Below are 22,627 nucleotides of genomic sequence, written 5' to 3'. Positions count from 1 at the left end.
TTGTTTTTTTTTCTTATTCTGCCATTATTGTTTTTCCTTGTTATGATTCAAATTAAAAATATTTTAGTAAAGGTATTTTGGACATCATTTTTTCACATTGTCTCAATGCAAATGTTTGAAAATTTTGTAGGCAATATGACAACTCTTTCAACATTTGTTCTCTTTTATTAACTCAAACAGATTTAGGATCTAATTTCATGCCTTCGAAGACATTTAAACCATCTTCAACATAATTTATTGACAAATTGATAACAATTACTCATGAATGTCGTAGATTTAATATCCTGTCACTCAGCAACAAATTCGGGTTCAATAACAAAGCTCAGTAAAAACTTTACAGAAATTCTCCAATTTATTTTAGTGTCTTTTTGCGTCATTACGGCTGCATTTTCTTCTGCATCTGAACGCTGTGTTTGGAAGAAGACGAAATACAGAAACTTTCAACACAAGTAATCAGATTTTCTTGTCTTTCATGTTAAAATGCTTCATCTCGCTAGGTATACGTCATTTATTGGATGGATTGTTAGCTTTGTGTCCAAATAGCAAAAAAAAGTATTAATTTAAATTTCGCATTTTGCATAAGTATACGCTTTAATTTATATCAAAACAGATTTAGATAGCTTAAAACAATATAGTTTACTCATAAATACATCTTGATAATTCACTTCTTCAATTTTCATAATCTTATATCCTGACCTATATCCTCTTATAAACCATATTTCTACTGAGATCTTCTTAAAGCATCTTTTTATCCCTATCTACGCCTCGAAACCCTATTTTTCCGGCGGAATATGAATCTTCGGGTCTCGCTGATTCGATTTCTGCAGTCAGATCGTAAAAATACCCACTACATAGCCTGATAATCTCAATTTAAGTTCCTTAATTTTTTTGAAAAAAAAATTAAAACTCCCTTATCAAACATCATGCTCATTTTTACGAATTTCATTTTTCCTTTAAGTTTAAAATATACGCTTTTTAGCATGTTTATAATACATTTTCAATTTACATTTACATTTTTATTTTTGAATTGTTTATTTATATTTCCGTTTGAACAATAATATTTATTGAAAATTGTGAGAGAAACGGATATAATAAAAAACACCATACAACAAAATTCACTTTTTTTCATACTTACGCGGATCACTCCTTTTCGGCCCAATATGCCGGAAATGATAAAACTCTCAGATCTAGTTGCTAAGATCCAAACTCTCGACTCTCAAATCTATTTCCTCAGATATTGTTGCTAAGATCTACTTCCTCAGATCTGCAAGATCTACTTCCTCAGATCTTGTTGCTAAGATCTACTTCCTCAGATCTTGTTGCTAAGATCTAAACTCTCGACTCTCAAATCTACTTCCTCAGATCTTGTTGCTAAGATCTACTTCCTCAGATCTTGTTGCTAAGATCTAAACTCTCGACTCTCAAATCTACTTCCTCAGATCTTGTTTCTAAGATCCAAACTCTCGACTCTCAAATCTACTTCCTCAGATCTGCTAAGATCTACTTCCTCAGATCTTGTTGCTAAGATCTACTTCCTCAGATCTTGTTGCTAAGATCCAAACTCTCGACTCTCAAATCTACTTCCTCAGATCTTGTCTGACTCTCAAATCTACTTCCTCAGATCTTGTTGCTAAGATCTAAACTCTCGACTCTCAAATCTATTTCCTCAGATCTTGTTGCTAAGATCTAAACTCTCGACTCTCAAATCTACTTCCTCAGATCTTGTTGCTAAGATCGATCTATTATACTCAATTTTACTTAAGCAATATAGATCACCTTTATTATGATTCTCTTTATCTGTACTTGTTTAAAATTAAATTACATCATAAAGATCTAATTACAAATTATTTAGAATTTTGAAATAAAACCAGTATTTTATCAAATGCTTTGAGATTAATGCATTCAAACTTAAAAAAAAAAGATATATTCAGATCAATTTCAATATTATTGATTTTTTAATGTAAAAACTATGTCTACATAGATCTCAAACAATTTTATTAGATACTCTTTTTCCCAATTTTTTTCAAAATCTCTTTTTACATATCAAAAATTGTATTTTTCAATTTCATTTTTATTTTTTCCATATTTTTTTTGGAATTTGGATATGCGTCCAAAGTAGTTATGTCATTAGAAAAATATTAGATATCTGAAGAGAAAATGATAACTTAGAGAGTTTTAAAGATTTTATTTTCGAATACAAATATAGACCTCAGAGGAATACATTCTAAATAAATTTGTATCTGAGGGTGAATAAATAAGAACAAAATTTAAAGGGTTAGCATAAATAATGTAGAAATTAAGATTGGAATTTAAATTTAATACAAAATTAAAGGGAATGAATTTGCGATTAGTAGGGTATGGCAAATGGATTGGGAAACATTGGTTACACATGAAAATTATCAGATGTAAGAATTTGGTGCAGATATTTTAAAAATGAGATCTGAGTGCTTAAACAATATCTCAAAATTCAAATTTTCCAAATGAAAATTTGGAAAATTCCCAAAATGCAGAATCAACTGATGATTTTCAATCATTAATAACGCCAATACAAGAAGATCATTTTCCTTCTGCCAACGAACTAAAACAATGGTTTGATATTGCCCATGATGTTTTAATTAGTCCGCCACCTGAGAATCAACATCCAGAAATTGATGAAGAAGAGACACAAAAAGCAATTTATCTATTACAAAACTTAGACTTTCCTAAGAAATAAAATTATTTAATTTATTCTTGTTTGTTTTTTAATTAAACATGTATATTTATTAACATTTCCTTTTTTAATACCTTTCCAACTTCTATTAGTAACAAATACATAACTAATTTGAAGATTTAGCGTTATGAAGAAGTATCCAAGTAATAACGTCAATAATGCATTTGCGATAGGATATAATTGCACCAAAGGTTAAAACTTGTATAAAGAATGAAAAATGAAATTTAATACAATTTTTTTTCGAAAAAAATCCATGCTTGGCTAGATTTTCATAGTTATTGAATATGCATTACTGACATCTTGTAAAAGATGCCGATCAAGGCTTTCAAGATTGCTAAATTTCTCGATTAAAATTTACATTTTTTTTTTATTTGTGTTTAATTACATTTTACAGTTTGCAGACTTACATAAAATCCGCAACATAGTGGTTATTTAATATTTGCCCCACAGTATTGTAGTTTGAAATTTACGATAAGATTATAATTGATAAAGTAAGGTTTTGTCATTAATGCATCTTATAAACTTTCATTGATAAATATGGATAGATAAGTTCTGTGTTCAAAAGTAAGCATTTTTTAAAACGCGCAATTATATCAAGAACGACTATCATAAATTCATGAGTATCGATGATTTTCGTTTAGGATGGACTTAATCGGCTTGATTGATATACATATTTTAAAATGGCATAGCTTTGTGCATGTTATGTCAAGCATTGTGCCAAACCAATTTAAAATGAAACAAATTATTTTAAAGAAACTATATATGAACTATTCGAACACTTTATATTAATGTAGGGAGCTATAAATTTAAATATTCTAAAAATTTATTTATTTGTTAAGAGTTCGGAACAAATTTATTATTGAATATATAGGAAATCAAATAATTATGCATAATCGCATAAAAAAATGCTGAAACAATGAAAAGAAAAAATAGTTGCCCAATAGAAAAAGTCGAACCCATACCCCTACCCATTGAGTTATCCTCACTTTCAAGTTTCGATCGAAAAAAAGGTATTTAACCGCGTAACTCGCACCTTTTAGTCGTATTTCGAAGTTCTATATAGTATTAAAGATTAAGTTACATTATGTACAAAATAACTTTTTATTGTTATTTGATTTTGATAGCATTATTAGCTGAATATGCAAAATCTCGTAGAAATAATCATTTCATTCAGACATAAGTATTGGATTGTTTCCCAACAAGCATAATAACACACGTTTCATATTATAATTTATTTCATTTCTGTACAAAATTTAGATAACGATATCAAATAAAAAAAACTGTGGCATTTTTTTACTTCAAACTATCATGAAGTGTAACCAAATTGGGTGAGTATTCTTGCTATCAGTATGACATGAAAAAGTGAACGACAAAAATTGAAGATATTGTAGTTAACTCGGATTTTTTTAATTGCAAACACATCTATAATTTGTTTAAATATCATTTATTATATCAAAATCGAAAAATTCGTTTTTGGAAATCTTTGAATTTATGAGAAGTTCTACAAAGACACTTACAAATATAGCGTTTGCAATAAAAAGGCTCTTTAATCTTCTTCATCCTTGCTCAGAAACTTCTACTGGTTACCTTACGGGTAACCTGCAAAGCTGCTTCCAAGGCATCGGGAAAATAACGTATTTTCGTGAGACTACCTTTATTTATAACCATAATTATTTTTTTTTTCTTCAGATTTTTTTTTGACGAATACAGGTTTTATTTGAGTAACTGCTAGAATACTCAAGTCACAATTGTATTTTATTGTGAAAATTACATTTTGTATATGATGTTAAGGTTCAATGAGCACTTCTCAATTTTCAGTAAAACCTCATTTTGTCTGAAGGTTAAACCATTTCTCTCTTGTCGTCTAAAAAGATTTACATGAAATTTCCTAAAGAAATATGTACTCATATGAACACATGTATATTTGACTGAAAAATAACAAGTATATCTCAATGAAAAAAAGGAACAATCTTTTTGAGACAACAATCATTTCTAATCTGAATTGTCATTCACAAACAAGAAATTTCAGCAAGAATCTCTCAGATATGTGGCATGAAGGTTATGGATGCCTAAACAATGAAAATGAGATTAATATCAAATATTAGAAAGTTCAAACATTGAAAAGAAAAACAAACTAAAGTAAAATTTAAAATAATAAAAATATAGTTTATTCAAAAAAATAAAAATTACTCATCCGATTCTGATGAATCTCCTTCATCATAGTTATTTGTAGCTGATGTAGTAAACAGCCATTCGTAAGAGAATTGTGAGTCCATCTGTTTAACAGGCTTTTGGAGTTTAGCTCTTGGTGTTGGTGGTGAAATATCATCCAAAGTTGCTCCGTCAGGGAGAACAGGATGTTCCATTCTTTCTGCGACAGATCTCCACAAAGGAGCATCAACTTTCATTCTCTGGAGTGTTGTTCCTGCCTCAAGGCTCTGTACAATAGTAATAAGCCTCAAAATAGAATCGAAAGCTTCAGGGAAATTACTTGGTAAACAAACAAAAAGAGACTGAATTTCTCTCAATTTTTGAAGCAAAGAAATGATGTTTTCAGCCTTGAATTTCTCTGATGTCGAGACGATGACGTTGAAGATGATTGCAGCGAAATAATGTGCGCAAGATACGACAATTGATTGGACAACTTCTTCAGGAATAGAATATTTTTCGATTGATTCTTTGAAAACCTTTGAAGTTTCCTTTAATTTCTTGTTTGATTCTTCATCGAAAGTAATGTTTTCTCCATCACACATTATACATGTTCCGATGCTAGAAAACAGCTTCTGCATCAATACATTCATTAATGTACTGATGTACTCTTCAATCTTCTTAATTACATCAAAGTGTGTTGATGTATAAGGGCCAGCAATCATCTGCAATTGCAATCCGAAATTGATGATTGTTGACAACAAACCTAAAGCGCCATCTAAGTCTGTATCAGAGGAAACAGCGTATTTGATTGACATCAAAACAGGTTTGAACATGGAGTTGACGTCTTCTTTCGTAAGGGACGTGAATTCGAAGATTCTGTACCTTGTCAATGGATCAATCATTCTGTCAGTGAAATTGAAGTTTCTGTTTGTTGGAAACGCGACATATCTGAAGCAGATGTAACTGATTTCTGTTCCACAGAACTTGAGAGCGATGTCTAAGAGGTTTCTATCATGAGCAGTAAAGATCTTCGACATCTTTTCCTTGAAGATTATTCTGTTCTGGATTTCTTCCTCTGATTCAACTCCCATTTCGTTTGCGAGTCTTTCCAACGCTGCGTCATCTTCTGCATTGGATTCGCTGGCGTTTTCTCCTGCGAGTTTTGCAAGTAATGCTTCATCATCTTCTTCGTTTGATGAGCTGTAACTTGAACTCTTTTTGACTTCTTTTTCATCTTCATCCATAATGGAATCACTGTATTTCTTCTCTTCTTGTTTGTTGTCTTCTTCATCCATGATGGAATCGTTGTATTGTTGCTGTGGTTTGTCTTCTTCATCCATGATACTTTCTGCGTAGATGGATGCAGAAGCAACAGTTGCAACAGCGGCGACAGCAAGTTTGGCTTTTTCTTCTTCGTCATCGGAAGAAGAAGAAGATGAAGATGAAGAAGACTTCTTCGCCTTCTTCTTTTCTTCCTCTTCTTTCTGTTTTTGTTCTTCTTCCAAAAGAATTCTTTCTTCTTCCTCTTGTTTGAGTCTTTCTGCCTCTTCTTGTTTACGCTTTTCCTCTTCTTCAGCTTTCTTCTTTTCTTCTTCCAATCTCTTCTTTTCTTCTTCCTCCAAACGAAGTCTTTCTTCTTCCTCTTGTTTACGCTTTTCTTCTTCTTCCTTTTGTCTTTGTTCTTCTTCAGCTTTCTTCTTTTCTTCCTCTTCTTGCTTGCGTTTTTCTTCTTCCAATCTCTTTTGTTCTTCTTCTTCAGCTTTCTTCTTTTCTTCAAGAAGTTTAAGCTCTTCCTCTTCTTTCTTCTTCCTTTCTTCCTCTTCTTGTCTGAGTCTTTCTTCTTCTTCCAATCTCTTCTTTTCTTCTTCTTGTCTGAGTCTTTCTTCTTCTTCTCTCTTGATTCTCTCTTGTTCTGCCTTTTCTTCCTCTTCTTTTCTCTTTCTTTCTTCTTCTTCTTGCTTGAGTTTATCCTCAGTTTCGACTTCTTCGTCGAGATTGATTTCGTTTTCTTCGTGATTTTCTTCTTCCTCAGCAAGTTTCTTCAACTCTTCCTCAGCTTTCTCATCTGGTTCATCGTTGATTCCTTGTTCTTCAGCGAGTTTCATAAGTGCTTCATCGTCATCACTTGAACTAGAACTAGATGACGAACTTGAAGAAGATTTCTTCTCTTTCTCTTCAACTTTAACTTCAACTGCAGCAACAATTTCTTCTTGTTTCTTCTTCTCTTCTTCCTCTTTCTTAATTCTCTCTTCTTCTTCCTTTTGTTTCCTTTCTTCCTCTTCTTTCTTCTTTTGTTCTTCTTCTAATCTCTTCTTTTCTTCTTCCTCTTGTTTGAGTCTTTCTTCTTCTTCCAATTTAAGTCTTTCTTCCTCTTCTTTCTTACGCTTTTCTTCTTCTTCAGCTTTCTTCTTTTCTTCCTCTTCTTGTTTAGCTTTTTCTTCTTGTTCTTTCTTCAATCTTTCTTCTTCCTCTTGTTTGAGCCTTTCTTCCTCTTCTTTCTTACGCTTTTCTTCTTCCTCTTGTTTACGCTTCTCTTCTTCTTCAGCTTTCTTCTTTTCTTCCTCTTCTTTTTGTCTTTGTTCTTCTTCTAATCGTTTCTTTTCTTCCACTTCTTGCTTACGTTTTTCTTCTTCTTCATTAATAAGTTTGGAAGAATCTTCTTTGTTTTCTTCAGATGGTTCTTCAGCTTTGGATTTACGATGATGTTTCTTCTTTTCTCCGACAACTTCGATTTCTTCGATTTTCTCATCATCAGATTTGGCCTCTTCCTTCTTCGGTTCTTCTTCCTTCTTTTGTTCTTCAGCCTTTGGAGCTTCCTCTTTCTTCGTTTCTTCTGATTTCGGTTCTTCATTCTTCTGAATTTCTTCAGATTTAACTTCTTCTTGTTTCGGCTCTTCCTTCTTTGGTTCTTCAACCTTTGGAGATTCTTCTGGTTTGACTTCTTCTTGTTTTTGTTCAACTTCATTCGGTGATTCTTCTTGTTTCTCGGCTTCTTCGCCGTTTTCGGATTGCGCAGCCTTCTTCGGTGGTGGTGGCTTGTTTGAAGGTGGTGGAGGCATTGGAACTGCTATGTATTTGACTTCTACTTTAGTATCTTTATTCGATTCTTCTTTTTCAGCTTCAGTTGGTTCTTGTAATTGAGAATCTTCATTTTTAGATTTATGATGATGCTTTTTCTCCTTCTCTTCTCCCGCTCCAGCCTTTGATGAGCAATGTTTCTTTTCTTTTTCTTCTCCATCTTCATTCTTTGATTTGTGGTGATGATGCTTCTTTTCTTTGTCTTCTCCTTCTCCGGCCTTTGATTTCCGATGCTTCTTTTCAGTAGTTTCATCTTCATTATTTCCATCTGCTTTAGATTTCCTATGTTTCTTCTTTTCCTTTTCTTCACCTTCCTCGGTAACAGACTTATCCTTGTGATGATGTTTCTTTTTATCGCCTTCGCCTTCCTTAGATTTGTCATCTTTTTGTTTCCTCTTCTTTTTGGTTGGAACAAGCTGATTCTCGCTATCTCCATCATCATCTTGGACATTGAGATCTGTAGGATCGTCGTTGTGAAGAGTGTTCTCAATTTCGGGTGCTTCAGCTTTGGAAGTGACAAATGAGAAATAGCTCTCTGGAGGACCATCAGGATAGTCTGTTTCCGGAATTAAAACGATTCTAATATAAAGTGTAGCGATACCGAAATCGCACTTTGTTTGTGATGTTTGAACAGAGGAATCTTTTGGATCGGCAAGATTAGCAAGATCAAATTTCCATGTACAAACAACTTTTTCTGGCTCCTTTTTAGAAGCAACACTCAAGCAGGTAATTTCGACAACTTTCTTTTGAGGCTTTTCACCTTTCTTTGTGAAAATTGTTACAGGAATCTGAAATTCGTTGTTGAATTGGACAATATTGTTTGAGTCTGCAAGCTGGAATTTAGTTTCTGAGTTAAATGCTTTTTTCATTACACCAGCTGATGATTTTTTCCTTTCCACACGGACAAATACAGGTACATCAACTTTCTTAGTAAATGCTACCTTTTCAATTAGAATAAAAGAAAAATGAGGTGTTGATTTATATCCGATGTGAAACATTTTATGCTAAAATTTGAAATAAATTTGAAATTTCTAATCTAAAATCATGTATTAATAATTATTCTAGAATTTTATTAAAAGTGCCGATACCGCGATTTTAAGGGATCACTACCTTAGTTTACAACTATTCAATTTTTAATATTTGCTTTAAAAATGGTATAACAACAAAGAATTGGCGACCAATATTATGAAATATATAATCAATGATACAATACTATCTTATGCGCAAATTTTCAAAAAAAGTATTCAAATATCTAATGTGGTGAATATTTGATTTGGGTTGTTGACTTTTTTCAATAATGAAGATATAGACTCTTAATCATATTTAAACATATTGTTAAAAAAAAAAAAAAAAAAAAAAAAAAAAAAAAAAAAAGGTAGTGGGGCTTCCAGGCACTTCGTGCCCTCTAGCCCCGAAGATGTTTAGGAGAAATGAAGTTTTGAGGACATACATGACTTTGAGTTTAGATATGACAAGATAGAATATGAGAGAGGTCCTATAAACCGGAGAAAGTGTCATATAAACATCTGTCATTTTACTCAGAATTTTACTCAGAATTCAATAAAAATATATTTTAGGGTAGAAGGGTATATCTACCCCGTTTTCTAACCTCTTTTCTACCCCATATGTCCTTACTGAAAATATGACCTTTGACCGAGTAGTTTTCATGTTTTGTCACTTTTCTGTCACTTTTCAGGAAAAAACATTTTTATTATATATATAAAATGAATTTTACAAAACCACCGTTACCCTTCTTTGGAAATAAGAGTAGATGTAAAGATATTCTATTGAGAGAACTTAAGAAACTACCGAATGGTCTAACATTTGTAGATTTGTTCGGTGGAAGTTTCTATATATCCCATTTGTGCCATATAATATTCCCAGACTCAAAGATTATATGCAATGACTTCGACAACTATACGAACCGTCTCAAACATATACCAGACACAAACAAAATATTGAAAGAGTTAAAAGAAAAGATACCTATAGGTAAGATGGAACGTATACCATTAGATAAGAAAAATACTGTCAGAGAGGTTTTGAAAAAAGCAGAGTATATTGACTGGGATAGTATATCTTCTAGACTATTATATAGTGGTGCTATAAGAGTTCATGACATTGAAACACTTATGTCAAACGTTTTATATCTTAACTATACAAATGTTTTCAAAGAGAACATAGAAAAATATATTGAGGGTATAGAGTTTGTGAGATGTCATTGGACAGAGTTGTATGAAAAATATAAAGACAAGGAAAATGTTTTCTTTATAGTGGACCCGCCGTTCTATAACACATGGGATTTTCAATACCAAGTAGACTGGACTTTGAGAGACTCTTTAGAAACTTTAGACGTTTTACATAACCATCCATGCTTTTACTTTACATCCGATAAAAGTGGTTTGGAAAGTGTCATGAGATGGTTAGAGGACATACATGACTATGAGTTTAGATATGACAAGATAGAATATGAGAGAGGTCCTATAAACCGGAAAAGTGTCATAACAAAGAAATTTTACTAGTAAGTAAATGTGGTTTGAAATAGGACTACTTGTTTTAGGTTTTTTCCATTGTGTCATTTACTTATTTGACGTGGCAGAAAGATATAGAGAATATGAAGATGAACCAATACCAGCAAATGTTCAGCATATGTACTCGTAAGAGATATTTTTATCTAATATTAAATGGACGCACAGAACTTAGCGAATGCACAGCAACCTGGACAACCAAACCCAGAAAATATTCCAAATGAAGTTAGAATACAAACTGCAATGGCAAACTATGGTCAAGTGCCAACAGATGTACAAATGCAAACTGCCATGTCAAATGACGCTGCGTTAGGCTTACCACCATGGTATGCAAATATGAGATGGAAAGAGTTTTATACAAACCCGAAGTGGGATATAAACAACTCTATGCAGATGACGCGAACACAGGAGTTGACCCAGAATATGTTTTCTACCAGAGGAGAAATAGAATGTATGAGCTCCAGTTAAAGAATGCATGGAACTCAACAGGAAACGTAAGAGACTAGGCGGACATTAGATTTTTACATATAGTAAAATGGGTTTCTTCAGTAAGATAGGAAACTTCTTTCGAAATGTTGGAAGAGGTATATGGAATGGAATAAAAACTGTCGGAAGAGGAATTTGGAACGGAGTCAAAAATATTGGTAAAAGGGTAGGTCAGTTTGTTGGTATTATACCTAAAGACCCTGAACCAGAAGAACAAGCTCCTGTTATACAACAGCCTGAACCTGCACCACAGTCTAGTTGGCAACCAAATCCAACACCTCAACCGTATTAAAAATTATATTTTTACCGTTCGATAGTAGTTGTATATGAGACTAAGTTCTAAGTAAAACGCATGGTATAATGGAACTATTCTCTTTCTTCCATCTGTTGTAAACCATACTTGAAAGTCTGAAATACTTCCACTCGGTGGTTCATATAGCTTTGTAGGTTTTTCGTAAAAGTCATTTGCCAAGCATAAAAAAGAGTTTTGTGCACCAGAAAATGAAGCATGAACTATAATAGCATCTGAGTCGAAAACATTTTCATATGTTCCATTAGGGTTTTCGACTTCATAAAAGTCTGGGTGTACTGGATATTCTGCAGGCTGATTTAACATCCTCAAAAATCTATACCATGCCAAGTTGTTATATTTTGTAGAAATATAAACGTCTTCTCCAAGGTCTTCTATTCTATTGATTTAACAGTTGCATTTTTCCTGTCATATATAATATCGAGATGGTACTCTCCTTCGTCAATGTTGTACTGTTTTGCATATTCGAGATAGATATCGTTTATTTTTTCTTGAAAAGCTTGAAGAGTTGTTTCTAAGTTTACAAGCAAATTCACTTGTAAAAGTTTTCCCTGTTCAAATTTCTCATACGTACGTTTTTCTTTGTTATAGTATCGAACTTCAAAAGCGACCGTAAATGGGAAACCATGTATGGCTTCTGAAATGAACTTCATTCTACGAAAGCCAACAGCTTTTGTGACGGATGGGTCTCTTAACCATCTTAATGGGTAGTCAAAACGATAGCCTTCATGCTTTACGGTCTCTGTCTCAAACTTTTGACCGACATTCGTAAAAAGTTCATCTAATGGTTTAGTTGTAGCAACTCTTGAATTTTCTTTTTCTATTGAAAGCATATTTTATCTAGAATAAAAATGTCGAAAGAAACAGCGTCTATGAGAGAAATACAACACAACCGACAACTCATTTTGCAAGCTCTAAATAAGAACACAACAAACTTTTCAAACTATTCTAAGATATCTGAGTCATTGAAAGAAGGAAACTTAAAACTGACGATAAACCCAATGACAGACGAGTTTCTGTTTCAAGACAGTAAGAACCATACTGTTTGTATAAATCCAACAAAAGGAACTTTAAACGAGAAACCTATATCTGAACTTCTTTTGAAAGCAGATGTTAACAACAAAGCTGACAAAGAATATGTAGACGATGAGTTAGCATATCTGGCTAGTGGGTTAGTGAAGAAGGCAGATAAGGAATATGTGGATGAAAAAGACAATGAAATTAAAGAAAGGGTTGACTGGTACCATGAACGGACAACAAAGATTTTAAAAGAAAGCCGATACAGGATGGGTTTCAGGATGTTTAGACCTTAAAGCCGACAAGAACCATACACATACCATTGCAAATATTACAAACTTACAAGAAACCTTAAACAGGAAAAGTGACGTTACATACACATACCATTGCAAATATTGCAAACTTACAAGAAACCTTAGATGACAAAGCTGACAAAGAAACATACACATACAAGTTTTACAACTGTTGCTATAGAAAATATTGCAGGAACGGTTGAAGAAACTGGTGGGGATGTATTAGATTGGAAACCTCCTAACTTTCCAGAAGGTTTAACATCGGATGACGACATAACGACGATGAGAACATTAGATGTAAAGATGTTTATGTCATGAAGGATGAACATAATATTAAATTCACTGCTCAAGATTTATATGACAAGAAAGCAGACAAAACAGAGCTTCAAACATTAAAGACAGAAATACTTCAAACCATTTACCCGGTTGGTTCTATTTATACGTCAATGAACTCTACCAGACCAGAAGTAGTACTTGGTTTTGGAACTTGGACTCAAATACTCGAAAGTTTTTTGTATTGTGCACACACTCCAAAGAAAACAGGTGGAAGTAAAACGATATCTGTCGACAACTTGCCACCACATAGTCATTCTGGTACAACAAGTTCTAATGGAAACCATAGCCACTCATTAAGAGACCACCCATTATACAACTCAGAGTATGAAGCTGGCTATGACGTTTTATCTCCAGATTATAACCATTCAGCAAAAAAGACTTTTCGACAAACTGAACCAGGAGGAAACCACCAACATACTTTTACAACAACATCTACAGGACTAGGTAAAAAATACATGCCACCTTACATGACAGTTTGTGCATGGTATAGAATTGCTTAGTCGTCATTTTCAACTTCTTTAGCATATTCGTCAGGAGTTGTCTTATATTTGTTTGGAACTGTCTTTGAAAGTATACCACCTTGAACCTTAACAAGTTTGAAACGAGGTCTGACAATAGTAGTTTTATCTTCTGCTTGCAGTCTGTACATTTTGCCATGTTTGCCTAAAACTTCATAATATTCTCTTGTATACTTTCTTCTATTTTTACGAACACGAAGGTGAGTACCTGTCGAGTTCCCATTGTTGTCATAGTCAATAGTATTTTCATATGGGTCGCGTTTAGGTATTTCTATTTTTACTTTGTCACCTTTCTTAAGTTTGAAGCCTGGCATTCTTTCTTGTTTGTCTCTTTTGACTAAACTATTAAATATATAGTCTTTCTCTAAGTCAGGGTTGTTTTTCATTTCTTCAGGGGAATGGTTTCCCAAACCTTTTTGTTTACGGCTATTGTAAATATTTAAAACTTGTCTCATCTTTGCCATGGAGAAGTGTCTATACTTGTCGTCATATGACATTTCATCTACCTCACCACCTTGTGGTTGGTTTAAGTCTCTTAAGATTTTTATACAACTGTCAATGACACCAAGAGCAGAATGGTTTTGGTCGACAATGAAATATTGGTTTACATTTTTTGAACGCAGATAGTTTTTAATATCGTCTGATTTGAAAGAACTTTCACAGTCAGATGTCAGTTTTGTTGGATGGTATTTGTCAACGAATATTGTCAAAGCAGTTTTCACATCTAAAATATTTTTGGACTGTAATGGTATGGCTTCACAGTATCTTGTGTTTTGACCGACAAATATTAGCCAGTATGGTGGTCCATCTTCTCTATACCTCGGAATGTTTTCCAAGATATCCATAAACCAAGCATTTGGTGTTGAACTAAAGATTTTTATCATGAGTGCTTTCTTTGTCGCTTTAGAAACATAGGGGTCCTTGTTTGGATTCGTCATTTTTTACCTATAAGAAATGGGTTTATTTGGCGCATTAGCAGGAGTTGCATCCAGATTTTTGCCCGCAGTGGGAACAATAGCCAGAGGTGCATTTGGAATTGGAAGGAAGATTTTGAGTACATTAGGTATACTTAAAGAGAAAGCACAACCTATTATACAAACTGTACAGAAAGGTTGGGAGGTAGCACGAGATGCAGCAAATCTTATTCCAAATCCTGAAACAAGAGGAAAAGTTCAAGGATGGATGGACAATGTAGGAAGACAAGCAGGAAACTATATAACAAAGCAAATGACTACTATAACCAAGCAGGACACTATATGGACCAAGGTGAAAGATTCTTTAACAGAGGATATAACCATGCACAACAGTGGGTAAACAATAACCAACCGCAACCGCCTCAAACTGGGGAATGTAAAATTTTTTACTGAGATGAAATGAACAATACAGCATTGAGACAAATGGTTCAAGATGGATTTGTCGACTTCCAGCAGTTACACAACCACGTGTTTGTCAAGTTCTTCCTATACCTCAGGAAGTTTTAGACCGACTTAAAAAACCTAAACAACCAGTTGAAAACAAACAAACTAAAATTTTTTACTGAGATGAAATGACCGAAGAAGTTGAAACGGTAGATTTGACACCACAAACAAAAAGTTCAGAACCATTGTCAAAACCTGTCAAAGAACTTACAGATGAAGAGAAAAATTCAATAATAGAAAGTGCCAGGTCTGGAAATACAAACCCTAACTATAAAGTCACTTTTCATAGAAATGGAACGGCTAGTATCTCAAAAAAGAAACAGACTCTCACAAATAAAATATTGAAGTCTGAAGGAGCTTTCGAGACAACAGATGGAAAAGTTTACTTCACTGACCAACAGTTCATTATAGAACATCTCATTGACTTAGAGTCGAAATATTCTAAACTTTACAACAAACACAAAAAGTTGAAAGGAAAACAAAAACAAATGGCATATGATATTTATGAAGATGTTGACGACACAACCATACCTGCAAGTGAGGTAAAGTCAGAGGAACCGAAAAGTGACGAAAAACCGATAGAAGAAGAAAAACCAAAAACTGAAGATAAACCAAAACCAAAGTTTAGTTTCCAAACTAAACCAAGTCAACCTTCATTAGCTGGTATGGGTTGGCGTCAAAGACTTATGGCAGCAGGCGGTTATGTTAAGTAAAGAAAAAAATATTTTTTTATTTTTATAAAAATGCCCCCATATAGAATGGATAGAAAATCTGCTAGAATAAAAGCAGAGTTAGAAAGATATGGTTGGAAAGTTTCAAAAAGTTTAAATATAGGAAGGGAAGACCCATAAAAGTCTATGACAAATGTCTGGTCTTCGCTATGAAATGGACTTGGAAACAGCGCGCGCAAATTATCCAAACAGACTAGAGAGGTTAGAAGAAGAACGTCTTATGGACATGCCTTTCGATGTTAGTGAACCTCAAGTTGAAGGACACGACGGCTTTGCCAGATTCTACTGGAAACATGACGAACAATTGCATCCTTTGAGAAGGAAAAAAGGAAAAGGTGAAGAAGACATGCTCCCATGGAAAGAACAAGATATGCATATGAAAAGTATCGTGAAGTTAGAAGTCAAATTACATCTGGTCGAACCTTTACAGTAAACTTTGACGAAGGAAAGAACAAAGAAGGCTTCATGGGAGTACTTGCTGCATACAAGACGGAAATAAGAAAGGATACAATCTCAGACTAACCGTAACAGATTTGGACGGTCACATTTACTATGCACATGGCAATGTCACAACAGCCGCACAACTTCTTGACGCTTTCAAGACTACAAAGAGAGAACAAATGGTTGACTCCGACTCAGACATTTTGAATGCAATTGAAGGAATTGCAAGTGTAAAATTTGAATGGTACCAACCTAACCCTCAAGCAGTCAGACAACATGCTGGATACTTCCCGTTCATAAATAAGTCTGACATTGACTTGACAAGGTATGGAATTTACAATTCAATTGAAACAATTGTCAATGAACCTTGTATTCTTACATGTCTCAGGAACTCTGGTCTTGTTACAGATGAGAAGATGAAGTATCTTGAGTCATGTGTGAAGACAAGGTACATTCTCAGAGGTCAATTGGCAAAAATTGCACCGTTGGCAAATGTCAATATCCGAGTCAACATACCTACAGCTAAAGGTTCTTCACATGACGACTATGTTGTTGACAAAGACTTACCATGGTTGAAGATTGTAATTGTCCACAACCACTTCATGTTGAACGAAAGTCTTACAAACCCATTGTTCGGAAAAGGCAAGTGCAACATTGTCAGAGCTGTAAACATTCTTTTCGAGAAAGGTTTGTTGGAACCAATTCCAGATGACAAGCTGACAGAAACTTTTGTACCAAAAGACGAAACAAACTTTTCATTGTTAGCAAAGACCAAAAGTTGTTCCAGACAAAGTTCTATAGCACAAAAGAAGTACACAGTTCCAAAAGGAGTTGGATTGTTCGGATACCAACCTGAACCAGAAGAACTTCCAATGAGGTTGCAAGAACTTCAAGATGCTATAAACAAACTTCCATTGAGACATCCAATTGACGTCAAATTGTATTGGAGAGCATCTGAGTTAGGTCAGAAGGTTTTATATGAAACAGGTTGCTTCGACGATGTTTATGAGATAACAGGAGAAGTTTCTCAGAAGATAAGAGACTCACTTGAATTTCCACGAACTGGACCCATTGGTTGCGACAAGTTCGACTCAGATGAAAAGATATACTATGTCGACCTTAACGCTGCATACATGAGGTTCGTCCAATATATCCCGACTGGAATTCCAAACGAAGATGGTGAGTTCCCAGGAAGGAACTATACAGTTGGAAAAGTCATACAACAACTGTATGATATTAGGAAAGCTTCAAACCCCAAACTTGCAATGACACTCAAATTGCTTATGAATTCGACATGGGGATATTCCATTAAGAAACCTCAAGAGATGAAGAGTAAACATTATGAGAAGGTCGACAACTTTGTTGAAAGGTTTTCTCCTTTTGTTTTGAAGTACGAATTCACTCAAGGTCAAAGTGGCTTAGTAACCACATTAAAACCTATTGTCGAACATTGGTCTTACCCTCAGTTCGCAAAGGCAGTCCTTGACAACTACAACAAATTCTTCTCCGAAGTCAAATCCAAAGTGAAGGTTTACTATGAGAACATTGACGCACTCATGACGAACGAAGAAGGATACAACAAACTCATTGAAATGGGTTTAGTCGGTGAAAAGATGGGTCAATTCAAATTGGACAAAATTTTCACCGAAGTTCATGTCCTCTCCAAGCGTAAGTACTGGGGCATACTTGAAGACGGCACAGAAATAAAACATTGCATGAAATAAAAAATTTTTATTCGAATTTGAATCGGACAGGTCGAGTTACACCATTCTTGGTCTCAAACTCATATATAACCTGTTTGTTTGTATTTTCGTCGACTATGGCACGAGACACAAACATTGACCAAACGTACAAAAAGTGTCATTTCAGATGGTCAAGCAGCCAATCGCATTCGAGCACTTCGAAGAAGCCTTACGTTCCAAGGGAGAGGGTGTCTGGTGCAAGGCAGAGGTCATGAAACTCTACGAGCAGTACATCCTCAATGCCTGGGAGGACAAATCGTCCTTGGATTGGCAATTCTACCAACTCCTCTGGGACGACCTCCTAGGCAACTGGGATGACGAAAGAGTCCAATTCAGGGTCAGGAACTACTTGTCCAAATTCTCATTAATTTAAGCTACTTAACTAAATAAACACCTAAATTTACTCGGGGTTTCCCCCTAAAATAAAATTTTTTTACTCTTAGAACCACTCGAGGTTCTCCTTACGGTTGTTGAGCTTGTCACCGTCAATGTGTCTGACCTTCGTCCTCTTGTTTGGATTTGGAACCCATTGAATTGCGACAAGCTTGCCCATGGAGATTGAACCGTAATTCCGAAGGGTAAGGTTCAAGTGTCCCAAGTTGTTGAGAACTGGGGTAAGAACCTTGCCGGTCTCCTTGTTGCGGATTTGGTATGGGTAGGGTTGGGAAATTTCGTAAGTGTCATCGGCAACAAGGGTTGCCCAAACTTCCTCTTCTTCGTGTTTCTCTTCTTCCTCTTCTTCCTCTTCCTCTTCTTCGTGTTTCTCTTCTTCCTCGACAATTCCTTCGGCAATTCTGTGTTCACGAAGTACGGTGTTGGAGGTTCTGTCCTTTCCGAGTACCTTCCAGATGGCATCTATCTCTTCGAAGAAACGGTAGATGAGTCTGGCAAGGTCTCGGTTCTCTCTCGCGTAAATGCGCAAGGTTTCCGTCAAATCGTTCAGGACTTTCTCATTGGAAGCTTGGTTCATGAGGAACTCACCTTTAAGTCCCTTCATCTCTTCCATAAGACTACTTTGGAGAGTCTTAACGGTGTTTGTCAGATGAGCTTTCAAATTCAAAATTTGAATTTGAACTGGGCGCTTGTCTGGCAACATTGAAAGGACATCTGCCATTGTGTTCGGCTTCGGTGCTTGTTCGGACATCGAAAAAATGAAGTGGTTTGAGAATGACGGTTTTACTTCAAAAAGCTTGTTATGACGGTTAAGTCATACAACAAGTTTAAAATAATATCTTGTTCTTCTTCTGAACGTTTGTTGTCTCTTCCGATAAAAGTTTCGAACATGAGAACCAAAAAACGTTTTTTGAGATTGCGGAAGAGTTCAGGCAAACGTTCATATTCTGGATATGTTGGGAGCAGTTCAAACATCTGAGCTGACTTTCGGACAAAATTGGGACAATGTCAGAAAATTCATCTTTGGTCGGACTGCTTGAAGGTAAGTCCCTTACATGTAAGTAGCTCTGGTAAAGTCTTCTCATTTCTGCTAACTTTTGGAGTATAGCTTCGTAGTTTAGAAGTTTTAATTTTAATTGTCTTATTCCACTCTTTACTTCTAAACGGTAACTATCCATGAGGTCAAGAGTAGCTTTGGTAGCTTTAAGTGGAGCTATCTGTTCCTTGACTTGTGCAATTTTGGTTGCAATTGTGGTTTGAGCTCCTTCAAGTTCGCCGTCTATGTCGTTCTCAACGCCTTCAACCATAGCTTGAAACTCTTCATCGGTCCATTGAGATTGGTGTGGGACGAATTTAACTTGCTTCATTCAAAAAATGAAAAAAAATGTTTTTACTCAAAGCGTGCCATGTATATGGCTATAAGAAACTTACCAGAAGGCTTCTTCTTCACATGAGTCTTTGGCAACTTGAGTGTTGGTGTTGGAGTTGGGTGGAATTTCAATTCTCTCTCGAGCGCAACAACAGATGTCAGAATAACATTCCCCACTGTCTTTCTTGCCACCATAAATTGTGTATTGACCGAACTTGCATTTGCAGGAAGACCGGTCAATACAAGGTTCACAGTTGAAATAGTTGTACACAAACCTGTTGAGTACGAGTGTGAGTAAAAACATAAAAAAAGTGAAGTTAAAATGAGATGTTTACTGAACTGGCTGAAGAATTGGTTGGATGTCGCCTTCTGAGGTTATGAAGAACGGCTGTCCAGAGTAGTGAAGTAGTGCTCTGAGAATTTGTGTAATTCGTGGAATTGGGCTCTCACGATATGGAAGTAGTATCCAAGGACGTTTCATGAAGAACTTCAAGAGGGCTTCTTTCTTCACATCCTTAATATCATCGAATGCAGTGCCTTCTGGAACTTGAATTGCAACACCTGTTTCAATTTCCAACTTTAAGACACTATTCTTGGACAACCAGAAGCCAATGGACTTGCTTGGTTTGCACTTGCTTGAGATATTCCTTCACGTTTCATTTACCTCAATTAGATAAATTGCTTCGTCTAAGGGGTCAAGCTCCATACTGAGTCAGTACAATATTGTACTTTTTCAAGACAATGTTGTACTTTTTCAAGACAATGTTGTACTTTTTCAAGACAATATTGTACTTTTTCAGAACAATGTTGTACTTTTTCAGAACAATGTTGTATAAATTCAGTACAATGTCTCTCAAATTTGAGGACAGCTGTACTTTTTCAGAACAAGTCTTGAACTTTTTCAGAACAATGTTGTACTTTTTCAAGACAATGTTGTACTTTTTCAAGACAATGTTGTACTTTTTCAAGACAATGTTGTACTTTTTCAAGACAATGTTGTACTTTTTCAAGACAATGTTGTACTTTTTCAAGACAATATTATATTGTTTCAGAACAAAGACGGTTAAGACACAAACGAATGTCCGACGTCCCACCTACTGAACCCGTTCCACAGCCAGAGGAACAGCATGCTCCAGCACCAACAACAGTCTCCTCAGCAACCTCAGTTCCAACAAGGACCTCCGAATTACTACCAATTTCCACCTCAAGGTTACTACCCACCACAAGGCTTTCCAAACTACCCACCACAAGGCTTTCCAAACTACCCTCCTCAACCCATGCCTTACTTCCCTAACCCTTGGATGTTCATGTCAAACCCTCTACCCCAATTCCAATCTCAATCCCAATCGAAGAGAGACCAAGAGTTCGAAGAAGGTCTGAACCGTTTACGCAAAGAGTATGCCACAGCCCCTATGGAAGATGACAGGCTTTCAGTCTCTTCCCTAAGGTCGACCAATTCGACTCGTACCACAGATTCGGTTCGTGACCGTGAAGACTACCTCAAAGCAGTCTGAGAGACTCTTCATCTTACAGCCATTTACAGTTGGAGCTCTCAAGAACATGCGCAATTACGAAGGTCAGACACCAGCTGGAGACCGCAAAACAGACGTACTCGCAAGAGCAGTCCAACTGGTCAAGACAAAGACGGAGATAGTTGACTTCATTCTTGCAGCTTGCCCATACAAGTAAAAAAATAAACAATTACGAGTTAAACTTTTTACTCTTTCTTTTCTGAGTTGTTTAGAGCTGGTTTCTCTTGTAGAAACCTTTCGTACTCTTCCATGGTCATGTAATTGCGAATTTGGTACGCAATTCCAGGTTCGTTGTTTTTGAACCTGATGTATGTAACGCTTCCATCCTCCTCAGGGAAGTAAGCTGCTAACATCTGACCAAGTTTTCTCGGTGACTCGGAGCTCATTAAAAATGTCACTTTTTAAACGTTAAGTTTTTAGTCTTATTTTACCCTTTGTTTACCCTTTGTTTGTCAATGTAGTATTGGAGTGCAATTTCTCCAAATTCTCTGTGTCGAGTTCTTCAGCATTTTCCAAGGTGTACCTGGAGAACTCAAAGAAGTTGTCAAAAGATACTGCCATGCTGCTCTTCTGAGTTCGTCGGTATTTTGGAAGTTTGCACCTTCGAGTCTTCGGACATGAAAAAAATTACACTTTTTCTATTAAACCGTTTACAATTTGAATTTTGTTGCTGAATTCGGCAAAAATATATTTTAGGGTAGAAGGTTAGATATAACCTGTTTTCTAACCTCTTTTCTACCCTCATGAATTTTCATGAATTTTATACAGAAAATGCTTGTTTTGAGGTCGAGCCACTTTTGGCTCGACCGTATTCTTTCAACCAAAACTCATGAATTCGGCAAAAATATATTTTAGGGTAGAAGGTTAGATATAACCTGTTTTCTAACCTCTTTTCTACCCTCTTGAATTTGTCATGAGTTTTCCCGAAATAAAAAATAAAGTTGGTTTTTTTAAAAAAATATTTTTTATTTTTATTGTAAGAACATGTTAGCAACAACAGCACCAAACTCGTTAGTCATGAACCCAACTTCAATGTTAGTAGAGATGAAAAGCTTCATTCCTTCTTCATATACTTTCGAAACAAAAATCCAGAAGATAAAGCAAGAACTTTTAACAAGTACTTTGGACTGTTGTGCGAAAGATGAAACAAATGAACAGTATCTTTATGACATGCAGGACCTCATCGACCATTTACCCAAATTGCCTGAAATCCAACAACAAAAGCTTACTATTCCAGAATTCGATGAAATAGAAGTCAAAGCAACTGACTCAGTAGAAATAAAGAAGTTCATACGAAAGGTTAACTATGAGTTTCTTGGATTTCATTGCAACCACAAAGTCATGGACAAAGATTGCGACATGGTATATAAGAACATCTCTGACATATACAAATCTGGGGAGTTTAAGACCTACGACAACTTTGTTTCGTTAGTTGCTGAATGTGTATGGCAGATAAGAGATAAAGATAGAAGAGGTAAGATATGGAATGAACAGATAAAACCCGCAACTTTTGAGTTAAAGAGAGCAATTGACGCCTTAGTCATACTAGCAGGTAAGATTTCAATGTACAATGCTAA

The 22,627-nt window shown here is 35.2% G+C and overlaps 6 protein-coding genes and 4 pseudogenes across 10 annotated transcripts, besides 1 other annotated feature; 5 read left to right on the top strand and 5 right to left on the bottom strand.

Moving 5' to 3' along the window:
• Window positions 1-4,886: 4,886 nt before the first annotated feature.
• On the bottom strand, window positions 4,887-8,937 carry TVAGG3_0427680 (protein CBG20215-related family; the record flags this gene model as incomplete). Its single annotated transcript, XM_001308732.2, has 1 exon — window positions 4,897-8,937. The coding sequence occupies one exon, from the start codon at window positions 8,935-8,937 to the stop codon at window positions 4,897-4,899; it is 4,041 nt and encodes a 1,346-aa protein (XP_001308733.1).
• Window positions 8,938-9,283: 346 nt separating this feature from the next.
• Window positions 9,284-22,627: part of a mobile genetic element that runs on past the window's edge.
• TVAGG3_0427670 lies at window positions 12,112-13,071 on the top strand (annotated as a pseudogene). Its single transcript has one exon. A coding segment is annotated over exon 1 (960 nt).
• On the bottom strand, window positions 13,403-13,921 carry TVAGG3_0427660 (uncharacterized protein; the record flags this gene model as incomplete). Its single annotated transcript, XM_051233694.1, has 1 exon — window positions 13,403-13,921. One exon carries the CDS (start codon window positions 13,919-13,921, stop codon window positions 13,403-13,405), a length of 519 nt encoding a protein of 172 aa, XP_051103424.1.
• Window positions 15,928-16,806, top strand: TVAGG3_0427650 (annotated as a pseudogene). Its single transcript has one exon. A coding segment is annotated over exon 1 (879 nt).
• TVAGG3_0427640 (DNA/RNA polymerases family) lies at window positions 17,298-17,738 on the top strand (the record flags this gene model as incomplete). The annotated part of the gene is made up of 1 exon (XM_051233693.1): window positions 17,298-17,738. The coding sequence occupies one exon, from the start codon at window positions 17,298-17,300 to the stop codon at window positions 17,736-17,738; it is 441 nt and encodes a 146-aa protein (XP_051103423.1).
• On the top strand, window positions 17,884-18,146 carry TVAGG3_0427630 (annotated as a pseudogene). Its single transcript has one exon. A coding segment is annotated over exon 1 (263 nt).
• TVAGG3_0427620 (MazG nucleotide pyrophosphohydrolase domain-containing protein) lies at window positions 18,196-18,762 on the bottom strand (the record flags this gene model as incomplete). Its single annotated transcript, XM_051233692.1, has 1 exon — window positions 18,196-18,762. The coding sequence occupies one exon, from the start codon at window positions 18,760-18,762 to the stop codon at window positions 18,196-18,198; it is 567 nt and encodes a 188-aa protein (XP_051103422.1).
• Window positions 18,933-19,516, bottom strand: TVAGG3_0427610 (annotated as a pseudogene). Its single transcript has one exon. A coding segment is annotated over exon 1 (584 nt).
• Window positions 21,236-21,436, bottom strand: TVAGG3_0427600 (uncharacterized protein; the record flags this gene model as incomplete). Its single annotated transcript, XM_051233691.1, has 1 exon — window positions 21,236-21,436. The coding sequence occupies one exon, from the start codon at window positions 21,434-21,436 to the stop codon at window positions 21,236-21,238; it is 201 nt and encodes a 66-aa protein (XP_051103421.1).
• Window positions 22,035-22,606, top strand: TVAGG3_0427590 (organellar and viral DNA polymerase type B; the record flags this gene model as incomplete). The annotated part of the gene is made up of 1 exon (XM_051233690.1): window positions 22,035-22,606. A coding segment is annotated over one exon (572 nt), but the record flags the coding sequence as incomplete, so codon positions are not given.

The sequence above is a fragment of the Trichomonas vaginalis genome, chromosome V, assembly GCF_026262505.1.
Source record: "Trichomonas vaginalis G3 chromosome V, whole genome shotgun sequence".
NCBI classification, from domain to species: Eukaryota; Parabasalia; order Trichomonadida; family Trichomonadidae; genus Trichomonas; species Trichomonas vaginalis.
This window is presented reverse-complemented; position numbering and strand designations above follow the sequence as displayed.